General features: G+C 48.1%; 1 protein-coding gene across 1 annotated transcript in view; it reads right to left on the bottom strand.

The window, feature by feature from the left end:
• Window positions 1-3,356: 3,356 nt before the first annotated feature.
• LOC309400649 (uncharacterized protein) overlaps window positions 3,357-20,754 on the bottom strand; it is a 29,715-nt gene continuing 12,317 nt past the window's right edge. Inside the window, exons 4-5 of the mRNA XM_081969214.1 lie at window positions 4,399-4,453; window positions 3,357-4,277 (exon numbers count right to left, since the gene is read on the bottom strand). Coding sequence (XP_081825340.1) covers window positions 3,649-4,277; window positions 4,399-4,453 — 684 coding nt within the window. The 3' untranslated portion in view covers window positions 3,357-3,648. The remainder of the gene's footprint in view (window positions 4,278-4,398; window positions 4,454-20,754) is intronic.

Below are 20,754 nucleotides of genomic sequence, written 5' to 3'. Positions count from 1 at the left end.
ACACTTTGGCGTAGTCAGGTCAGCAGGCTGTCAGTTTGCAGACAAAAAAGGTGTCTGGTGGAGACTTTGATTCCCTGTCAAAGTAAGTGCCCTCCCCTGCAGAGGGAATTCTCAGACTGGAAAAAAAGGAACAGTCCGGGAGACTTTCTGCCCCCAGCAGAAAAGTACTGACCCTCCTTTATTCAGGCCAAGGTTTTTGGATTTGGAAGAGTTCAAATCCAGGAGACTTTTGTGTTTATGTGCAGACAAGTACTGGCTCTCCAATTTAATTTAGTCTAATCTTTCTGATTTCCTAGGGTTTCTTCTATTGATAGTCACAGGGTTCCTTAGAAGTCCTTAGTACAGCAATTGTGCCTCACTCGGCTCCTCTCCTTCAAACAGGAGGTTTCACATCTGGCGACCCCCCCCCCCTTGCGTTCTCTTGTCCTGTCGGTCACAGCTCGGGGGAGCTAGCAACAGGCAGAGGTGCGGCTGGGGATCAGTCAGGGAGGGGATAGCCCACTGTTATTCAGATTAAGCCCACAACCACACATACACACAAACACACGCACTCCCACACTCACTCCCCTTATTTCTACAAATTTAAATTTAGTATGGTGCTCACCTGCTTTCAGGCACCTGTCAGGAGGGGGAAAAAATCCCAAAGACTCCCTTTATTACCCAATGCCCTGGGAAGGGCCCGTAGATATCTTCCCTGGACTAAAAAAGGTCCATGCCAGCTGGGATTTTATCTCTGGGCCCTGTCCGGTGGCTGGGAATCCCGCTGGCTCTCCAATTGTTGGAAGGTTTCAAATCTTCCTTTGCTAGGTTCGAATTTCCCGCCGGGAAGCGTGAAAAATAGTTTGAGCGGAAAAGCTGCGTGGAAGCCAGGTATTTTATTTTTCAGGAAGGAGGTACAAGCAGCAAGGACACCGTTCCTGGACTAGCTACTAAACTGGGATTGACTCGATATTTTATACTCTTTTTACCTTTGAAGTCTGATGCTAATGATTCTGGCTTTTGCGTGATTCCTGTGTTAATGGTTTCATTAACTTTATTTCAACTTTATTTGCCCCAAGTAAGTTCCCCAAAACTGATACCATCTTTATAACCTGTCTTCAACATCTTTTTCCTTCCTTCCTTGTCATCCTGGCCTCTCTTTAGCCTCTTTTCCTTCCCCCTTGTCACCTAGCCCCAACTCCTCTTGTATCCGCATTTCCTGTTTTTTTTTCCTCCACTAAATTTGGAATCTTAATTACTTTGGTCTCCCTTCTGTTTCTATGGGGGCTTTAGATGATTTTCTATTCCAATGTTTCCTCTTTTTCCTAAAAAGCTTCTAGTGGTGCCTTTGTTTTAGGATTTTATCCTTTTTTTGCTTTTAGTGGTGGTAAATTCCTCCCATTTCCCTCCTACACTACCTATAGAGGATAAGCCAGAAATATTTCTGTTAGGTACAGTACCAGAAAAATATAATAAAGGGAATTTGTATTTCACCTTTCTTCCTCTTCCCGTGAACTCCTCTTTCCCGCCCTGTCTAGGATCCTGACTCTTTGCTCCAAATCCATCAGGCGCTTCCCCATTGGTCCACTGGAGGGCTGGCTTTCCGGAGGAACCTGGGAAGGAACTGACATCACAAGCAATTGCCGCTCTAGGACACTGCACTCACTCTCCTTAATGGCCCAGTCTCTCCCTCCCATGACACCACAAACAATTGCCACTCTAGGATGCCACTCGCTCTCCTTAACAGGCCAGGCGTTCCAGAGTTATGCTGAAGCAGACATACATACATACATACACACATACATACATACATACATGTAAAGTTCCAGCAGTTTTCTCTGAGCCACTGAGATGCCAAAGAGAGTGAGACTCCAGACGAGGCTTGCAAAAAGTATCAGCTTTCATTGATGGCCGTAGCAAAAGCTGGGTGACAAAACACACAAACAAAATCATGGAAGGAATAGCGACCCCCTGCAAGAGGGGCTCAGAGTATTATATGCATCTTAGGCAAATAGAAGCAAAGTTTATCCAATCAGAGGCAAAGATTCGTTACCAACGTTGATCTTGAAAGCCTCCTTTGGTTCCAGCTCCTGCCTCTGTCTCCCTTTTCTATGGAGGGTTCCTAGAGCCTCGGATAGGGGGTGGCAGCCCCCCTTTGCCAAGTTGTTTTCCGGCAGAATGCTTTAAGGGTTTATGAGCCAGGAAAACTCCCTACTTTGGTTCCTTTATCTACACAGTTTGATATTCCCGTGTAACAATTTCTTCTGCTAGCTTTCAAAAATGTGCCAAGCTTTGAAGCCAAGATTAGAAGTGAGACGCAGCAGTGAGATAACATTTGCAGTCCGGTGTTAAGGTTAGAATTTGCTAGGCTAGAAAACAACTAATTTCTGACAGTATAGAATAATATAAGCAGAAGCCAATATGGATACATATTGATTCATATACTCCTTCACATACATACATACATTCATACATATACATATAGATATACATATGCTGGTCTTGTTGTATTTGGGTCTTTTCCCGTGTAAGATTGAGATTGTCTTGGCAACGTTTCAGCGAGGTCTCATTTGCCATCTTCAGTCTGGGTTTTGGGCTTTTAGCTTTTAGCCTTTAGCTTTTACAAAATCGCAGGAAGGATTACTACCGCTTTGTAAAGCTTTAGTAAGGCCCCAGACCTGGAATCATGCTTCCAGTGTGGTCACCCCAATGCTATGAAAAAGAGATTGAGACTTTGGAAAAAGAACAATCAAGAACTGAGATGAAGAAGCTTCTTGGAGGAGGAGTGAAACTTCTTCAGAGACCCAAGAGAAAGTCCAGTTGCCTCTAGAAAAAAGCACCTTTGGGGCGAAGGGCAACTGAGATGATTAAGGCAATTAAGATTATTAAAAGGCCTGAAAGAAAAGAAGGACTGTCTGGAATGTTATGTTTCCTGGTTGGGGGGGGGGGGTTTGGGTTGGATGACCTCCAAAGTCCCTTCCAACTCTTTGATTCTGTGATTCTGCAAGGGTCTGCTGCTTGAGCAGGGGGTTGGACTAAATGACCTCTGAGATCCCTTCCAACTCAGTCCTTCCAAAGCACCAAGTGGCAGGACAAGAAGCAATGGATGGAAACTAATTCGAGGACAGAAGAAACTGGAATAAAGGAGAAACTTCTTAACAGTGGGGACAATCAACGAGTGGAACTGCTCGCCACTAGAAGTTCTGGGCGCTTCAACACTGGAGGTTTTCAAGATGAGACTGGACAGACACTTGTGTGAAATAGCATAAGGTCTCCTGTTTGAGCAGGGGGTTAGACTAGATGACCTCCCAGGTCCCTCCCAACTGTGTCCTTCCATGAGTCTCTTTGGGGTGGACTAGAAGACCAATGATTCTGCTTAATATTTTGCATTTATTTGATATAATTATCTTCTTTAATTGTTGCACATCTTACACGGAAAATTCCGTTTATATCTGCATCTTGTCTAACATTTCTATTTAGCACTTCTAATGCTGGCATAAATAACAGTGGGGATACTGGGCATCCTTGACTAGTACACTTTCTTATATTAAAAGTCCCCATCAAGTCCCCATTAGCGATCACTTTTGCTGTTCGTTTGGAATATGTTGACGGAATCATTTCTGTATCTTTTTCACTAACGTTCATGCATTACAATTGTAGCATGAATCGCTAAAAGAAGTTGCGTCTTTTCTTGACGTTCATCATGTCTTCTGTGTAACAAGGAGCATTTCTGTTCTTGCGCACCAGATCATCAATCATGGCCATCAATTCGGCCACCTGAGCCTCTCGTTTTGCCCCTTTGGCCTTGTTCTCGAAAGCCAACATCCTGTTCCCACATTCAGCAGCATATTCCTTGAGCTTTTCATCATGGAATGACAAGACATTCTCAAGAGATAAACCATCCAGGTCATCTCTGCGGGTGAACAAGACGATCATATAATCGTTGACTTTAGGGCCAAAAATCTCTTTGATCTGCCGACATGTCACCTTCTCCTCCTGGGGGAAATGACCAGGACGCATCACATGCAGAATGACGTGGGGACCGGGGGAACAAAGCTTCACGCACTTGCTCACTTCTGCGGCAATGTCGTCGTGTGGACGACTGTGGTGGAAAAAACCAGGCACATCAACAACCACAACCTTCCTGCCATTCAGCTGCCTCTCCTCCCTTTGGCATGCTTCTGTTGCTGCATCATATGACATCCCAAACTTAAAGACTTCGCTTCCCAGAATTGTGTTTCCCGTTGCACTTTTCCCATGTCCAGTTTTGCCCACAAGGACGATCCTCCGTTCAGGCCCTGCAACCCAAAGGGGAGAGGAGAGAAGAGGGGGACACAGTCAGCAGTGTAAACCCACAGTTGCCTGTCCTTCCACCCAGGACAGTAACTTCCACCCACCCTCCAGGTCCCAAGACTTTACCTGGGATGCTTCGAGGTATGTCCAGACCGGTCGCACAGCACAAAACCCGGGATTTCTGGATGAAAAACAGAAGAGAATCAGCCAAAGGAGAGGCTGCCTTGCAGGGAGGTTGCCATGAACTCTCCTCCCCCAGAAGACACAAGCCGGGGGTGTGAAAAAGAGCCACCCCCTCCTCCCTGTCCTTGAGGCTGACCCATCTGTTCCTTCTCTCTACCTCACCCCCATTTTATGCAGACCTTCAATTCTTGGGATCCATTCAAATCATTCAGCAACCGCTTCTCTGCCCTAATGACTGCTGGGTAGGGGTGGCTGGGTGGTCATGTGACTGGGTGGGTGTGGCCAACGTCATGTCACTCACATGGAGGGGCGCCTGGCTTCTCCTCGCCCCTCCCCTCCCAGCCAGTCCTCTCCTCGTCTTGCATGTGATGGTGAGAGAGGAAGCTTTTTCATCTTGCCCTGGATACTAAGATGAGATTTTGCCATCAGAAGACCTGATGTCCATTTCCAAGTATTGTCTATCACCATTCTCTTGGTAAGGCTGAGTGGAGATTTATAAAGAATCACAGAGTTGGAAGGGACCTTGGAGGTCTTCTAGTCCAACCCCCGCTCCAGCATGAGACCCTATGCTACTATGGGCAAGTTTCTTCTTAAAACTACTCACTGACATGGAAAGATGATGGGAAGGGTGAGAAAATGAGGCTCTTTCAGTAAGAGGGACTCTGCTAACCTGGTACAACCTTTTGCAAGGGGGGAGAAAACATTGGAAGTCTGGACTGACCATGGGAATCTGGAGGCCCTTAGGACCCCTGTGGAAGCCATCGCCTGAACAAGTCCGCTGGGCCCAATACTTTAAACAATTCAGCTAAAACACATCCCAGGGGGGAGGAACTTCCTAGCTGATGCCGTCTCCTGCTTCCCCCAATACAAGTGCGGGCAGGAGAAGGTAGTAGATGCTACAATTCCCCTTACCTTAGCCGTGGCTCAAGTGACCACCCACCAACGATGCCACGGCCAGCAAGGCCAACTCGAAAGCGATTTAACCATGGAGCTCAAAACCAGACTCCTAGCAGACCCCTGGTTCCGTGACAACCAACACCGCTTGACAAAAAAAGGGAGGACCCAGCGCCATCATGGCGAACCTATGGCACATGTGTGACAGGTAGCACACGGAGGCATATCTGACGGCATCTCCATCCGGCCAGCTGATGTTTGGCCTCCCGGAGGGCCAAGGAAGGCTGTTATTCAGAAACAAACTTCTGGTAGGCCCATTGGGCCTGTTTTTCACCCTCCCCAGGCTCTGGAGACTTTCCTGGAGCCTAGGGAGGGTGGAAATGGCCTCCCCCAGCCCCCTGGAAGGCCCTCTGGAAGCCCAAGATGGATTGTTTCCAAACTTCCGGTTGTCCTGTTGGGCTCGTTTTTTGCCCCCCCTCCAGCCTCCAGAGGCTTTCCTGAAGACTGGGGAGGGGGAAAATGACCCCCCTGCCCCCCGGAGGAAATACCAAGATCAGCTTGGAGGTGAGTAGTGAGGCGTGCATGTGGGGGTGCTTTGCATTATGGGTGACGACAGGCAGGTGCGCTATTGCCGCCCTCCCATTTTTGGCACCCATCAACGAAGAGGTTAGCCATCCCTGACCTAGCATGAAAGGGGGTGAAATTCTCTGTCCCCGAGTTCCTCCGCTCCTCAATCCTCCGGAGAAGCCATGATGTCAAATTTGGGTTCATAAAAACTTTATATTTAGTGAGGAGACAATTCTGGTGCCCCCGCATGAAGAAAGACACAGACAGTTATGTGAAAAGTTGCAATATCTGTGCTGTTATGAAAAAGAGACGAGGAAAAACCTCCCGGGTTGCTGCAACAGATGGTTGAGCCAACGAAGGCATGGGAGGAAATGGCAATAGACTTGATACTTGAGTTGCCAAAAAGCAGGGGAAACACAGTGATCTGGACTGCGAATGACTTATTCTTCCAGCAGGCCCACTTCACACCCTGCAGCCGACTACCCTCAGCCCACCAGCTGTCCAAACGCTTCCTGAAGCACATCTGCCACCTGCATGGGGTATCACACAGAATTATGTCAGACAGAGGGGTCCAGTTCACAGCTAAGTCCTGGAGGGAGTTCCTGCGACTGATTGAGTCATCCCAGGGCCTTAGCTCAGCTTCCCATCCGAGCACCAATGGCAGGGCAGAGAGACTTAACGCCATTGTAGAACAGAGCCTGAGGTGCTACGCGAACTACCAACAGTCCAATTGGACGGACCTCTTGCCATGCACAGAGCTTGCCTACAATAACGCTGTTCACAGTAGCACGGGACTAACCCCTTTCAAAGTAATAAGCAGTATGGACTTCATCCCAATGCCGGAATACCCAAGGGAATCCCCCTCCTCAGTCAGTTTGATGGATTGGCTGTCAACACTAAAAGGGGCTTGGGAAAATGTCTGCTAGGTAAAGCATTGCAGACCTACACTGAGTCCCACAAAGGCCATTCCAGGTGGGGGAGAAAGTCTCTCTCTCCAACAAATGCTTAAGGCTAAAGACCCCCAGCAAGAAGCTGGGACCTACATTCATGGGGCCAATTAAAGGTCATCAACCCAGTCAAGGTGCAACTAAAACTGCCCCAGCTGCTGGAGAGAATACATCTGGTATTCCACAGCAGCCTCCTAAAACCAGTGGTTGGGTTGACCCTCAGACCACCACCCTGTGAGCCCCCAGACCCAGAAGCAATAGGGAGCCAAACCCATTATGAGGTGCAGTGCATCCATGACTGCAGGTAGCACAGGGGGCAACTCTAATACGTAATCAAGTGGAGGAGCTACCTTCCATCGGAGGCGTCCTGGGTAAAGAGCAGAAAACGACCGTTGACTTACCTGAACGGTCCTTCTATGTGCGCTGCGAGGGGAATCCAAGCATGGGTTAACTTTGTCCATTAGCCTAGAGACTGAGTTATGTAAATTAGATGACCACGCCTCCTCTGCCTGGAAAGGTCAGTTTTGTACGAAGGTCAGCCGTAAGAAGATGTGTATCGATTGACAGTCACGACTACAGACCGACAGGTACCAAAAGTCACATCCAGTGTAAGTCAGTCAAAGGAGCCAGAGGCCCAGAGTGCCCGGACCAGCCGAAGCTGCGGGTGGGTTTGGATTCCCCTCGCAGCGCACATAGTAGGACCGTTCAGGTAAGTCAACGGTCGTTCTCCTGTGCGCTGCTTGGGGAATCCAAGCATGGGACATGCCAGAGCAGTGAAATTAAGGGCGGGAGCCAGGCTGGTCAGGGCCCGCAGAGGAGGCGAGCACCTGCTGCAGCACACGTTGCCCAAATGATGCTTCTGCCGAAGCGTAGGAGTCCACCTTGTAATGTCTAATAAAGGGCGATGGCGATGACCAGGTCGCCGCCCTGCAAATGTCCTCGACTGATGCTTGAGTGGCCCAGGCCGCCGTTGTAGCCGCGCTCCTGGTGGAGTGGGGAGTGATGCGTCTGGGAACCAGCCGGGACTGGGAGTCATAAGCGAGAGCAATGCACGCCTTCAGCCAACGTCCAATGGTGTTGGATGACACTTTCTGCCCCATGGTGGAGGGCTGGAATGGGACAAAAAGCGCTTCTGACTTCCGGAAGGCGGCCGTGCGCTTCACATAGCGACGGAGGGTTCTCCGGACATCCAGATGATGCCACTGGCGCTCCTGCGGATGGGAGGGATTCGGGCAGAAGTCTGGAAGGATAAGTTCTTGTGCCCTGTGAAACCAGGTGTTGACCTTAGGCAAGAAGGCCGGATCGAGGCGAAGAATTACTCTGTTGGAATGAAAGATGCACAAGTCAGATCTTATTGACAGGGCCGCCAGCTCGGACACCCTTCTGGCAGACGTGATAGCCACCAGGAAGGCAGTCTTAAGAGTCAGCAACCGGAGGCTGATGGTGCGGATGGGCTCGAAGGGCTGAGATGTAAGTGCCTTGAGCACCAGGGGGAGATCCCAGGTAGGGTAGCAATGAACGGTCTGAGGCCTGATGTTAGCAGCGCCTTTCAGAAATGACTTGACCTGAGCGTGCTGAGCCAATGGGCGGGCACGACCGCCACTAATCACGGTGGAGAGGGCTGCGACTTGTCGGCGAAGCGTGTTGGGCGCCAAGCCTTTGTCAAGGCCCATTTGCAGAAAGTCAAGTACCTGTGGTACGGACGCCTTGACTGGGTCTATAGAGGTACGGCGGCACCACCTGCAAAATGCCTGCCAGGTGGCCTCGTAAATATGAGTCGTGGATGGCCGACGGGCCGCTTGGATGGTGTTTATTACCTCGTTGGAGAAATGCAGTCCTGTCAGGATAGCCCGCTCACGTGCCACACAGCTAACTGTAGGAGCTGGGGGTTCGGATGGACGAGAGCCCCCTGGTTGAGCTGGATCTGGCTGTCTGGGATCCTCCAGGGGCGGCCGATTGACAGATGGACCAGATCGGCGTACCACGGGCGTCGGGGCCACATTGGGGCCACGAGGAGGACTTCCGCTTGTTCCGACAGTATCTTTTGTATGACTAACGGAAGAATCGGTAGAGGTGAAAAAGCGTAAAGAAGGCCTGCCGGCCAAGGGCTGCGGAGAGCATCAGTGCCTTCCGCCCCCGGGGTCTGGAATCTGGTGTAAAATCGAGGTTTCTGCGCATTGTTGGGCTGCGCAAACAGATCCACCATCGGGTTGCCGAAGTGGCGAGAGAGTTCCTGAAAGAGGGCGGGGTGAAGACGCCATTCTGACTGATCCACAGTGGCCCGGCTCAGCCAATCCGCCTGTGTGTTGGAAGTCCCGGAGATGTGCTCCGCTCGTAGAGATAACAGTCTGGCCTCCGCCCAGTGGAGAGTTCTCTCTGCCTCCAACATAAAGAGCCTTGGATCGGGTGCCTCCCTGGCGATTGATGTGGGCCTTGGAGGCCACATTGTCTGTTAGAACCAGAATGTGTTGGTTCGAGATCATGTCCCTGAATTCAAGGAGGCTCGCAACTCTAGCCAATTGATACTGTTTCTTAGTTCCTGGCTCGACCAACGGCCCTGAGCGACCCTGTCCAAGGCGTGAGCTCCCCACACGAATAGGCTGGCATCCGTTGTTACCTGGATGTGGACCGGTTCCTTTAATGGACTCCCCCTGAGAAGTTTGGAGGAAGTCCACCACCGGAGAGACCTGAGTGGTTTGGGTGGCAACCGAACTTTGGTTTGGGAGTGACTGGTGTGGGCTCTCTGGAAGGGGAGCAAGAACCACTGGAGTGGGCGAGAATGAAACCGGGCCCAGGGAACCACGTCGATGCATGAAATCATTTTCCTGAGCAATTGGGATAGTGTTGCCAGTGGTATGAGTCTCTGAGAGGAAATGCGACTCACCAGCGCGTGAATGCTGCGACGCCTGTCCTGAGACAGGAAGACCTCGCATGTCCTTGAATTGATGACCGTGCCCAGATGAAGCAACGACGTGGTCGGTTGCAGGTGGCTCTTGGCAAGGTTCAGGACGAAACCGTGGTTCCGCAGTGTGTCCATTGTGACCTCCAGGTCCTGGATCGCCTGGGCATGTGATGGTGATAGAAGAAGAATATCGTCCAGGTAGCAGTTGATTCGTATAGGCACTGTGCGAAGGGAGGCCACTATGACTGTCAGGAGTTTGGTGAACGTTCGAGGGGCCGATGAGAGGCCGAATGGTAGGGCCCGATACTGGAAATGGAGACCGTTGAAGTGAAAGCATAGGAATCTCCGATGTGCCTGGTGGATTGGCACATGGAGGTACGCTTCCCTGATATCGACTGATGTCATCAAGTCGCCCTGGCGGATGGAAGCCAAGATGCTCTTGAGGGATTGCATCTTGAACCTTTGGTACTTGATGAAGAAATTGAGCCGTTTCAAATCTAAGATGGCCCGCCATCCTCCCGAGCTCTTGGGCACTAGGAATAATATTGAATAAAATCCTAGCCCTTCTTAATAATAATAATAACTTTTATTTCTAGACCGCACCCTTTCCTAGGCAGGACTCGGGGCGGTATACAGTCATGTTAAAACCATATACAAATACATAGACATGAACGTAGACGTAGACGTAGACATAGACGTAGACGAAGACGTAGACGGAGGAGGTGAAAAATATACTGTACAATTCTTAGTTAAAATACAAATACAATTAAAATTCCCTTTAAAAATTCCCCAATAAAATGTTTGTCAGGAGGTGGAAGATGGAACTATCAATCGGCTAAGCCAGCTAGTCGGAACAGGTGAGTCTTGAGCTTCTGTCGGAAGGAGCGGAGGTCGTTAGTCGTTCTAATATCGGGAGGGAGGTCATTCCAGAGGGTTGGGCCCATCACAGAGAAGGCTCTACTCCTAGGCGCCACCCACTGGCACTGTTTGGCAGATGGTATCTGGAGGAGTCCCTCTCTGTGAGAGCGGATAGGTCGTAGAGATGTATGAGGTGAGATGCGGTCCCGCAGGTAACTAGGTCCCATGCCATGGAGCGCTTTGAAGATGGTGACCAACACCTTGAAACGCACCCGAAAAACCACAGGTAGCCAGTGCAGCTCGCGCAGGAAAGGTGTTATATGGGAGTATTGTGATCCTCCCATGATAACCCGCGCGGCCGCATTCTGAACCAGCTGTAGTCTTTGGGTGCATCTCAAGGGGAGCCCCATGTAGAGAGCATTGCAGTAGTCCAGGCGAGACGTCACCAGCGCATGAGTGACTGTGCGTAGGGCATCCCGATCCAATAGGGGGCGCAATTGGCGCACCAGGCGAACCTGGTGGAATGCCCCCCTCGCTACGGCTGTCAGATGGTCATCCATCGACAGCCGGGCATCAAGGAGGACGCCCAGATTGCGCGCCCGTTCCACAGGGGACAATAATTCACCCCCTATGGCCAGTGATGGCGTCAACTGGTTGAATCGGGGCGCCGGTAGCCACAGCCACTCAGTCTTGGAAGGATTAAGTTTAAGTCTGTTGTCCCCCATCCAGACCTGCACAGCTTCCAAACACCGGGACAACATTTCAATGGCCTCGTTGGGGTGGTTTGGGGTGGAAATGTACAGCTGTGTATCATCAGCGTACAGATGGTATCCAACCCCAAAACCACGGATGATCTCACCCAGCGGCTTCATGTATGTGTTGAACAGGAGAGGCGAGAGCACCGATCCCTGTGGCACCCCACACGTGAGTGGCCTCAGGGTCGACCTCTGCTCCCCTGCCAACACACACTGCGTCCGGTCGGAGAGATAGGAGCGGAACCACCGCAGAATGGTGCCCCCCATGCCCATCTCTTCCAGCCGGCGCAATAAGATACCATGGTCGATGGTATCGAAAGCCGCTGATAGATCTAATAGGACCAGGATAGAGGAACAACCCCTATCTCTGGCCCTCCATAGATCATCTACCAACGCGACCAAGGCCGTCTCCGTGCTGTGGCCGGGTCGAAAGCCGGACTGGCGCGGGTCAAGATAGACTGCTTCCTCCAGGTGACGTGGGAACTGTTGCGCCACCACACTCTCTACAACCTTCGCTAAAAAGGGAAGGTTGCAGACAGGACGGTAATTGGCTAGTTCCTCCGGGTCCAGGAAAGGCCTCTTGAGTAGGGGTCTCACCACCGCCTCTTTCAAGGCGGTCGGCAAGGACCCCTCCCCTAGTGAAGCGTTCACCAGACCCAGGAGCCAGCCTCGTGTAACCTCCCAGGATGCCAGTACAAGCCAGGAGGGACACGGGTCCAGTAAACATGAGGTGGCTCGCAGTCGCCCACGTAACCTGTCCAAGTCCTCGGGGGCAACAGAATCAAACTCCTCCCAGCATGGTGTCTCAAGACTTGTTTCCGACGTCTCCCCTGGTCCACTGAAGGGGGGCCATCCACTCCGGATCTGATCGATTTTGTCCTGCAGATATTCCCCAAACTCCTCTGCTCTACCCTGTAAAGGGGCTTCCCGCGACCTCTGAGATAAGAGAGAGCGGGTCACCCGAAACAGGGCGGCAGGGCGGTTATCCGCGGACGCAATAAGAGCGGCACAGTGTCTACGTTTGGCCGCTCTTAGAGCCACGAGGTAGGTCCGTAAATAGGCTCTTACCTGTGTTCGGTCAGATTCGGAGCGCGAGGACCTCCACCTGCTTTCTAGGCGTCTCTTGTGGCGTTTCATCACCCTCAGCTCCTCGGTAAACCAAGGAGCCAGGGTGGTTCGTTGCCGCAAGAGAGGCCGCAAAGGTGCTATCCGGTCCAAGGCCCCCGCAGCCGCCTTATTCCAAGCGGCCACTAGGTCCTCCGTCTGGGAGTGGGTCAAGGCTACTGCAATGCCCTCTACATGGGGCTTCCCTTGGGACGCATCCGAAGACTGCAGCTAGTACAGAATGCAGCCGCGCGGGTTATCATGGGGAGTACACCTTACTCCCACGTAACACCGCTCCTGCGCGAGCTGCACTGGCTACCTGTGGCCTTTCGGGTGCGTTTCAAGGTATTGATTACCATCTTTAAAGCGCTCTATGGCATAGGACCTAGTTATCTGCAGGATCGCATCCTACCACACACGTCCCTGCGACCTATCCGCTCACACAGGGAGGGACTCCTCCTGGTGCCGTCCGCTAGGCAGTGTCAGCGGGCGACACCTAGGAGTAGGTCCTTCTCTGTGATGGGCCCAACCCTCTGGAATGACCTCCCCCCCGACATTTGAACCACCACCGACCTCCGTTCCTTCCATCAAAAGTTAAAGACTCACCTGTTTCAATCAGCTGGCCTGGCACTCTCTTAGTTTTACCTCCCGGGGATTTATTTTAATTGGATTTGGGTTTTAATTGGGGATGTTTTTAAGGTTTTAATTGCTTTACTTTAAGATACAGTCTTTTAACCTCCTCATTTAATTTAAGATTTGTGTATTTATATTTATTCCTATGTATTTGTGTTTTAATTTGACTGTACACCGCCCCGAGTCCCTTTCGGGAGAGGCGGCGGTCTAGAAATCTAAATAAAAGTAAAGTAAAGTAAAGTACAGGAAGTGGCCCAAGCTCCGTCTGGAACCTATCCAGTTCCATCAGTCGCTTGGGGCGGAACCATTTGGGACAATCAGGTTCCGCCTCCCCGCGGTGGGGGGTAGCGCCGGGGAAGTCGAGCCAGAGAGAAGAGTGGTCTGACCATGACTGGGGTGTGATAACTATATCCCCTATTCCCAGATCACTCGTCCACTGTCCAGATACAAAAACAAGGTCCAGTGTGTGTCCACCCTCATGTGTGGGGCCCTGAATTAATTGGGACAGGTCCATGGCTGTCATGGAAGCCATGAACTCCCGAGCCACCTCGGAAGCTTCACCCGTCGACGGCAGATTGAAATCCCCCATAACCACAAGTTTGGGGGTATCAACTGCCGTCTCCGCGATCAGCTCGAGGAACTCGGGCAGGGCCGCTGATGCATAGCGAGGAGCCAAGTATACAATCAGCAAGCCCAGCTGCCTCCCTGGGCCCCATTTCACACCAAGGGACTCACATCCGGAGATCTGTGGCACAGTGAATTCCCTCGGCTCCAGACTCTCCCGTATAATTACCACCACCCCGCCATCCATACCCTGGGCCCGCGGCTGATGAAATGCACGATAACCTGGCGGGCACATCTCCACGAGTGGCAAACCACCCTCGTGGCCCAGCCAGGTCTCCGTTATCCCTGCAAGGTCCGGCTCCCCCTCTGAGATCAACTCATTAATGAGGGGGGCCTTGTTAACAACGGACCTTGCATTGCAAAGCATCAGCCTGTAGCAATCACTGGCCTGGATTGAAGCTGGGCCCAAGTACAAGATAAGTTTCGTTCTTCTATAAGTTTCTATTCCTGAACATTTACAAGATTTCCTGTAAATCATATGATCATGAACAAGCTATGTGTAGCATCATGTTTCTGTATATGTGGCAGCAGTTATCTATGCTTATGCTTGACTCTCTGACCAATAGAATGTTACTTCTTTGTGTAAGCTTTCCAATAAAAAGAGGTCGCACGGAGCAATCGGTGTGCACCCACCTCGAGGACTTCATGGTGTCGAGTCGTTCTTGAGCCAGGTGCCCCCGTGCTGTGGCATGCACCCTTGCGAGGGTCCCCGGAGAAGCAAGCCTCCCCCCCGGTCCTTGCAGGTGTCAAGGACCCCGAGCACCAGGGCAATCTCACAACTGGTGACCCCGACGTGATTCCTGTCTAGGTTTGCATCGCCTTCACCCCCCCGTCTTACGCACCTGGCAAAGGCTTGATCATCGTAAATATGGGTTCCTCACTTTTCAAAGTTTCGTCAGTACAGGGACAAACTTTTTACCTTGGTGGAGAAGGAAAATTGCTTGCAAAAGGTTAACGGCACCACTATCTATCCTCTTTCTAAAGTTTCTTTAAGTAAATTTTTCCAGTACTTAGAAAAACAATGTCCGGCTTATCTGGAAAAGGCTCCATAAAAATGTCTATGTGGGAGATTGGGAATTTATTTCCACAAGACACAGAGCCCCTGCAAAAGTGTTATTTATCAAGTAAAAAAATTTTTTCTCCAAAATTATTTTCAATTGGCCTTTCAACTCCTTATGGAGATGTTAATTTTTCAACTCCTCCATGGTTAGAGGAACAATTAGCAAAAGAGGAGGGGAATAAACATATGTTTTCTGCCTCTCCACCTAAATTTATTCCACAAGATCATGAAGTAATTAGTTTAAAGGATTGCTTTTTTCTACCCTTCCTTACCCTGCTTCGCAAGAAAAGTTTGACTCTGTGTGTCTGCTTCTTACCCCCCCCCCTTCTTTTCTTTCGAAAGAGTTTTGTGCTGGTTTATGTTTCCTCTCCCCCCACCTCCCCCTCTCCGGGATGTCTGTTGTTTCCCCCCCACACACACACGCACTTTTCCCTCTTTAGAAAGACTCTGTGTCGGCTTCTGCTTGTTGCTTTCCCCCCACCACCACTTTCTTTTCTTTTGAAATGTTCCCTCCCCCCCCCACCTTCTCCTTTTTTTTTTTTTTTTTTTTTTTTTGAAGAGCCTGTATCGGTGTAACAAATTGCAGGAAAATAACAGAGAGATAATTTTCAGGCTCAAATGGAATTGTTGGTGAAATTAGCAAAGGGAAATGTTACATTTGAATGCTGGACTGCAATTATTGGTTTTGAGAATGATTTTGATATGGTAGATATGATTATATATTTATTTAGTTTTTTGTTGATTTAGATTTATGTTGTAGAATTGAATTTTTTATATAAGTGTTAGTTATTGGCTTTGGTAAATTATTATATGGATGATATTTTGATTGGAGCCCCAAAAATATAACCTAATTGGCTTTTAAAAATAAAACATGATTTTTTATTGGAAGGAGTGCAGAGAAGGGTAACGAAGGTGATTGATGTGAGGTTGCAGGAACTGGATATGTTTAGCTTGAGAGAAAGAAGGAGTAGGGGTCAAGGAGAGAGGTGGCTTGGAGCTGGGGAGAGATTTCCTAACAGTTAGAGCAGTTGGTCAGTGGAACGGCTTGTTTCCAGGGGTTGTGAATGCCCCAACATTGAAGGTCTTTGAGAGGATGTTGGATGGTTATTTGTCTGAAACGGTATAGGGTTTCCTGCCTAGGCAGGGGGGTTGGATTGGAGAACCTCTAGGGTCCCTTCCAACTCTGTTATTGTATTGTATTGTATGAATTGTAGATTGTTCCAGTAAAGTATAACTGCATGAAATGTTATAATCTTTTTTGCTCCAAATTTTTTTTTGTTTAAATGAACACGGAGTTATTTTGCTAATTAATTTATGGCAGCTATTGGGGAATCTTTATTTGGGTTCGTCCGTCTGTGTCTGCCGCTACTTAAAGTTTTTTATTTGATTTTTTTTTCTTTTTCGTGCCCTTGCTATAGTTGAAAAGATTAATGAGATTTTGAGCATTCCATTTGTGGTTTGCGTAACTTGTCAGCTAATTCTTTTGATGTTTTTTTTTTAAGATAAAAAGGCTCCGTTTTAAAATGTTTTGCCATTATTATTTTTTTAGGCAGTTGTGAATTAATAACCTTGGGTTTGTTGTAGAAATTGGACTGATTTAATTAATATTATTTTTCCTATTCCAAAATTTGATTTTTAATTTTGTTTTTAAAATAACTTCTTTTTTCAGTGTGCTTTAACTGACTATGTGGTCTGTATGACTTTTTTGCTTGCCTATTGTTTTTGATTTTTTGCTTTCATAAGACTGTTTTTTTTTTTTTTTTGGATGGAGGATGAAATTGCTTATAAGGACTCTTATGAAAGTTTCCTACCTTGCAATACTGTTGTTTTTGCAACACTAAAAATTGTTTGTTGTTATTTTAACTTTTTACATCTTTTTTTAACAAGCTTTTTAACTATATTTCTGACTTTCATTATGTGTGTCAATTTATTTTTAATTTTTTAGGTATTTTTTTTAAACTGTTTTTTCTTCAGATTTATTTTTGATTATTATTTTTTTATCAAAATGCCTAAGGACTGGCATAATCTTGCCATATGCCACTCAACCAGGCCAACCAAATTGTTTCATTTTGCCCCCAGTGTTCTGGGGCATCCCCCTCTGGGGACAAGAAAGTTAATTCCCATGATTTGGCCTCTAATCACTATGGCAAATGGATGTCACCTATGTTTCCTTTTCTTTTTGGCTCCTTAAAAGTAAATTCATTTATCTAGTCAGGGGGTTGGACTAGAAGACCTCCAAGGTCCCTTCCAACTCTACTATTATATTATTATTGTATTATCTATTTTTTAATTTTTGGCCACATTTTTTCATCTTTTTTTAGCCTTTACTGCCTTGGGCAAACTTTTTCTTTTTAAAGACTGACAATGGCCTGGCCTATTTTTCATTGGCCTTTTTGTAATTTTGGATTAATTGGAATATTGTTTTAAATTTTTGGGTTTTTTTCCTTACAATTCCACAGGTTAAGCCATTGTGGAACGTGTTAATTGGTCCTTTAAGGACTGTTTTTTCAAACAAATAAAAAGAAAGAGGGATTTTGGGTACCTAACAATTTGGTGTACCCCAATTTGGCTAATTTGGCATAGGTAACATAATAGATTTAAAAAGTTTGTTTGCCTCCCCCACAAGGGGGACGAGAATATGCTGTGCTTGCTTTTACAGATTTTTATGGATTCTAGTACGTGATGTTTGTCTAGACAAGAATATTGTCGTACCAGTTTCCAAATCCAGTTCCAGAGATGACCAAGATGACTTTACAGACAGCACAGTGGCCAATACGATCTTGCCAAAACAGCTGTCCAGTGATATGAAAAACCAAAAACCACCAAAGCAGTGCTGAAACAACGACACGACAACTTATGTGCTGCCATTTTTGCCAAGTTCTTAGTCATCATTAGTCATCATTTGTTTATGTTTATTTGTTTTGTCATCTCACCAAAAAACTCATTTGAACAGTGACTGAAATAAAAATCTATGGGTGCAACTAACATTACACACACTGACTTGAACTGTACATGAAACATTTATTTTCTACATGCTTGGATCCTGTTTGAATCTTGCCTGCAATAATTCAACACTTCTTTGGTTCGAATTATAAGACTATTTTTCATTGAGGATTAATTGTTTATGATCCTCCCCCTGATGCAATTGTTTTGTATATTTCCATAGTAGCAGTTCCTAAAAATGTAATATGTGTTAAAGTAGTTAACTGTATATTTTTAAGTAATAAGCTTCACTGTTTGTATATTAGTTCACCTGTTTTAAATTGTACAGCTTTGAGGAGATTTCCTTTTATTTTGCTCTTAATAACAGTCATGCCTTTCCTAATGCTGATCAGGAGTGTTGGATGTGCCTTTCTTCCCAACCACCATTTTATGAGGCCGTTGGCTCACCCTTCCCCTTTGTAAATGCTACTTCAGATACCACATGTCGTTGGAGTAATTCTTCTATTACTGTTTCTTCTATTATTGGTCAGGGTTGTTGCATAGGCTATGTTCCCTCTAATTATTTACAATATTGTATTAATGCCTCTACAGATTTATATCATCAATGTATGATTTATTTGCCTAAATCTCGGATGTCTTTTTCTGTCCAGTCATCTGGTATTTATGGGGGCTGGGTGACTTTGTTTTCTTCCCACTCCACTGCCGATTTTTCCAATTATTTTACAGGATATTTTTTTATTCCCACCAACGGCTCCATTTGGGCTTGCTCTACAGGAGCCACTGCCTGCGTCCAAGGAGACATTCTTCAACAACAACGCTCCCTTTGTATCCAGGTCCACTTGTTGCCTAAGATATCTGTTTTTTCCAACTTTCAATTTATTGATGTCATGGCCCCCTCACTATTTTTTGAAAGCCAAACGAGAGGTCGTTACAGCACTCACTCTATCGGTCCTTTTGGGCCTGGGGGCAGCAGGAGCTGCCACTGGAATTGCTGGTCTCGTGGTTAACGATCAGCAAATTCGCCGCCTTAGCACTGACGTTGATGCTGACCTCCAGCGCATAGAAACATCCATTGTGGCCCTCCAAGACTCTTTGACCTCTCTTTCTGAAGTTGTCTTGCAAAACAGACGTGGGTTAGATCTTTTGTTTTTGAAAAGCGGGGGATTATGTGTTGCCCTAAAAGAAGAGTGCTGCTTTTATACAGACAGCTCAGGTATTGTACTTGACTCCATGGCAGAATTGAGCAAACGCCTTAAAGAACGAGAAAGGGAAAGGCAAGCAACACATAGTTGGTATCAAGGTTTGTTTACTCTTTCTCCTTGGTTGACTACTTTGCTTTCTGCCATCATAGGCCCCGTAATATTCCTCCTTTTTGTTTGTACAATAGGACCATGTGTGCTGGGAAGATTGCTTAAATTCTTAAAGAATCGCTTACAAACTTTGGATGATAATGTTGCTGAAACACGTAAGATGGTTCAATTTCTTAGTCATGTGGTTAAACATTCAGGTGATGATGTCAAACAACCGCTTTTAAATTTCTTTGATAATGAAAGCGACTTAGAGGGGGAACTGGATGCCAAAGAGGTGTTTGGTGAGAGTGGTAGGTTGGAACCGAAGGGTCTCAGCCTGCTACCTCAGACCTGCACTCTGGAGGCATCGAAAGCCCCTGGTTTTGAATTGCTTCAAGAAAATAAAAACAGAGGAAATGTAGCAATCACTGGCCTGGATTGAAGCTGGGCCCAAGTATAAGATAAGTTTCGTTTTTCTATAAGTTTCTATTCCTGAACATTTACAAGATTTCCTGTAAATCATATGACCATGAACAAGCTATGTGTAGCATCATGTTTCTGTATATGTGGCAGCAGTTATCTATGCTTATGCTTGACTCTCTGACCAATAGAATGTTACTTCTTTGTGTAAGCTTTCCAATAAAAAGAGGTCGCACGGAGCAATCGGTGTGCACCCACCTCGAGGACTTCATGGTGTCGAGTCGTTCTTGAGCCAGGTGCCTCCGTGCTGTGGCATGCACCCTTGCGAGGGTCCCCGGAGAAGCAAGCCTCCCCCCGGTCCTTGCAGGTGTCAAGGACCCCGAGCACCAGTGCAATCTCACATCAGCCTCAGGCCTGGCTCTGTAGGTCCTGACCACCTCGGCTGCGAGGGTTGGTACAAGCGACCGGGCGTGTCCAACAGCCACGGTCTCCCAACCGACTACAGGATTTTGTTCGGTCTTCTTGACCTTTCAGGACCGGCTCTATGGCTTCTATGCCTAAGAGATGTTGTATCTCTGCCTCCATGAGGTGTTTCTTTTCTTGGGACCTGGGGACGGGGCACCTGAGGAATCGTCGTGGGGGAGTGGAGAGAAATTCTAAGGTGAGTCCCTGCCTCACAATTTGGAAGGCCCAAGCGTCGGATGTGGTCTCCGCCCACTGATGGGCGAAGGCCAGTAGCCGCCCGCCAATGGCCCTGTCCCCGTACGAGTCACCGGTACCTCCGAAAGGACCGGTTGCCGGCGCCACGAAATAGCCGCCTTGCCTGAGGTTGTGACTGACCCTGTTGGCGACCTCTATCTCTGGCCCCCAAACGGTCTTGGTTCCTGTCTTGTGCCTGGCCATAATTCCTGTTATATTGTGAGACATAGGAGGTGTTATTGAAGCCCGAGTCACCCGCCCGGAATGGCTGACGCCTAGTATATGGCTGCTGTCTTCTATCAGTACGCCTACTGGTGGAAGGGAGTACCTTACGTTTATCCCAGGTTTCGATGAGGATGGGATCGAGTACGGACCCAAACAAGCCCCCCCCCCTAAAGGGTGTGGAAGCCAAGCACCATTTGGAGCACACGTCCGCTTGCCAATGGCGGAGCCACAGCAGGCGGCGCGAAGCCACGTTGGAAACTACAGCCCGAGATGCAAATTTTGCTGCATTAAGGGTAGCGTCTGCTGAAAACTCTAAAGCCGCCATCAATTTAGTAACATCCTGATGGAGACGCATCTCCTCGGGGGCAAGCCTACTCTG

The sequence above is a fragment of the Natrix helvetica genome, assembly GCF_964273705.1.
Source record: "Natrix helvetica genome assembly, chromosome: W".
Taxonomy (NCBI): Eukaryota; Metazoa; Chordata; class Lepidosauria; order Squamata; family Natricidae; genus Natrix; species Natrix helvetica.
This window is presented reverse-complemented; position numbering and strand designations above follow the sequence as displayed.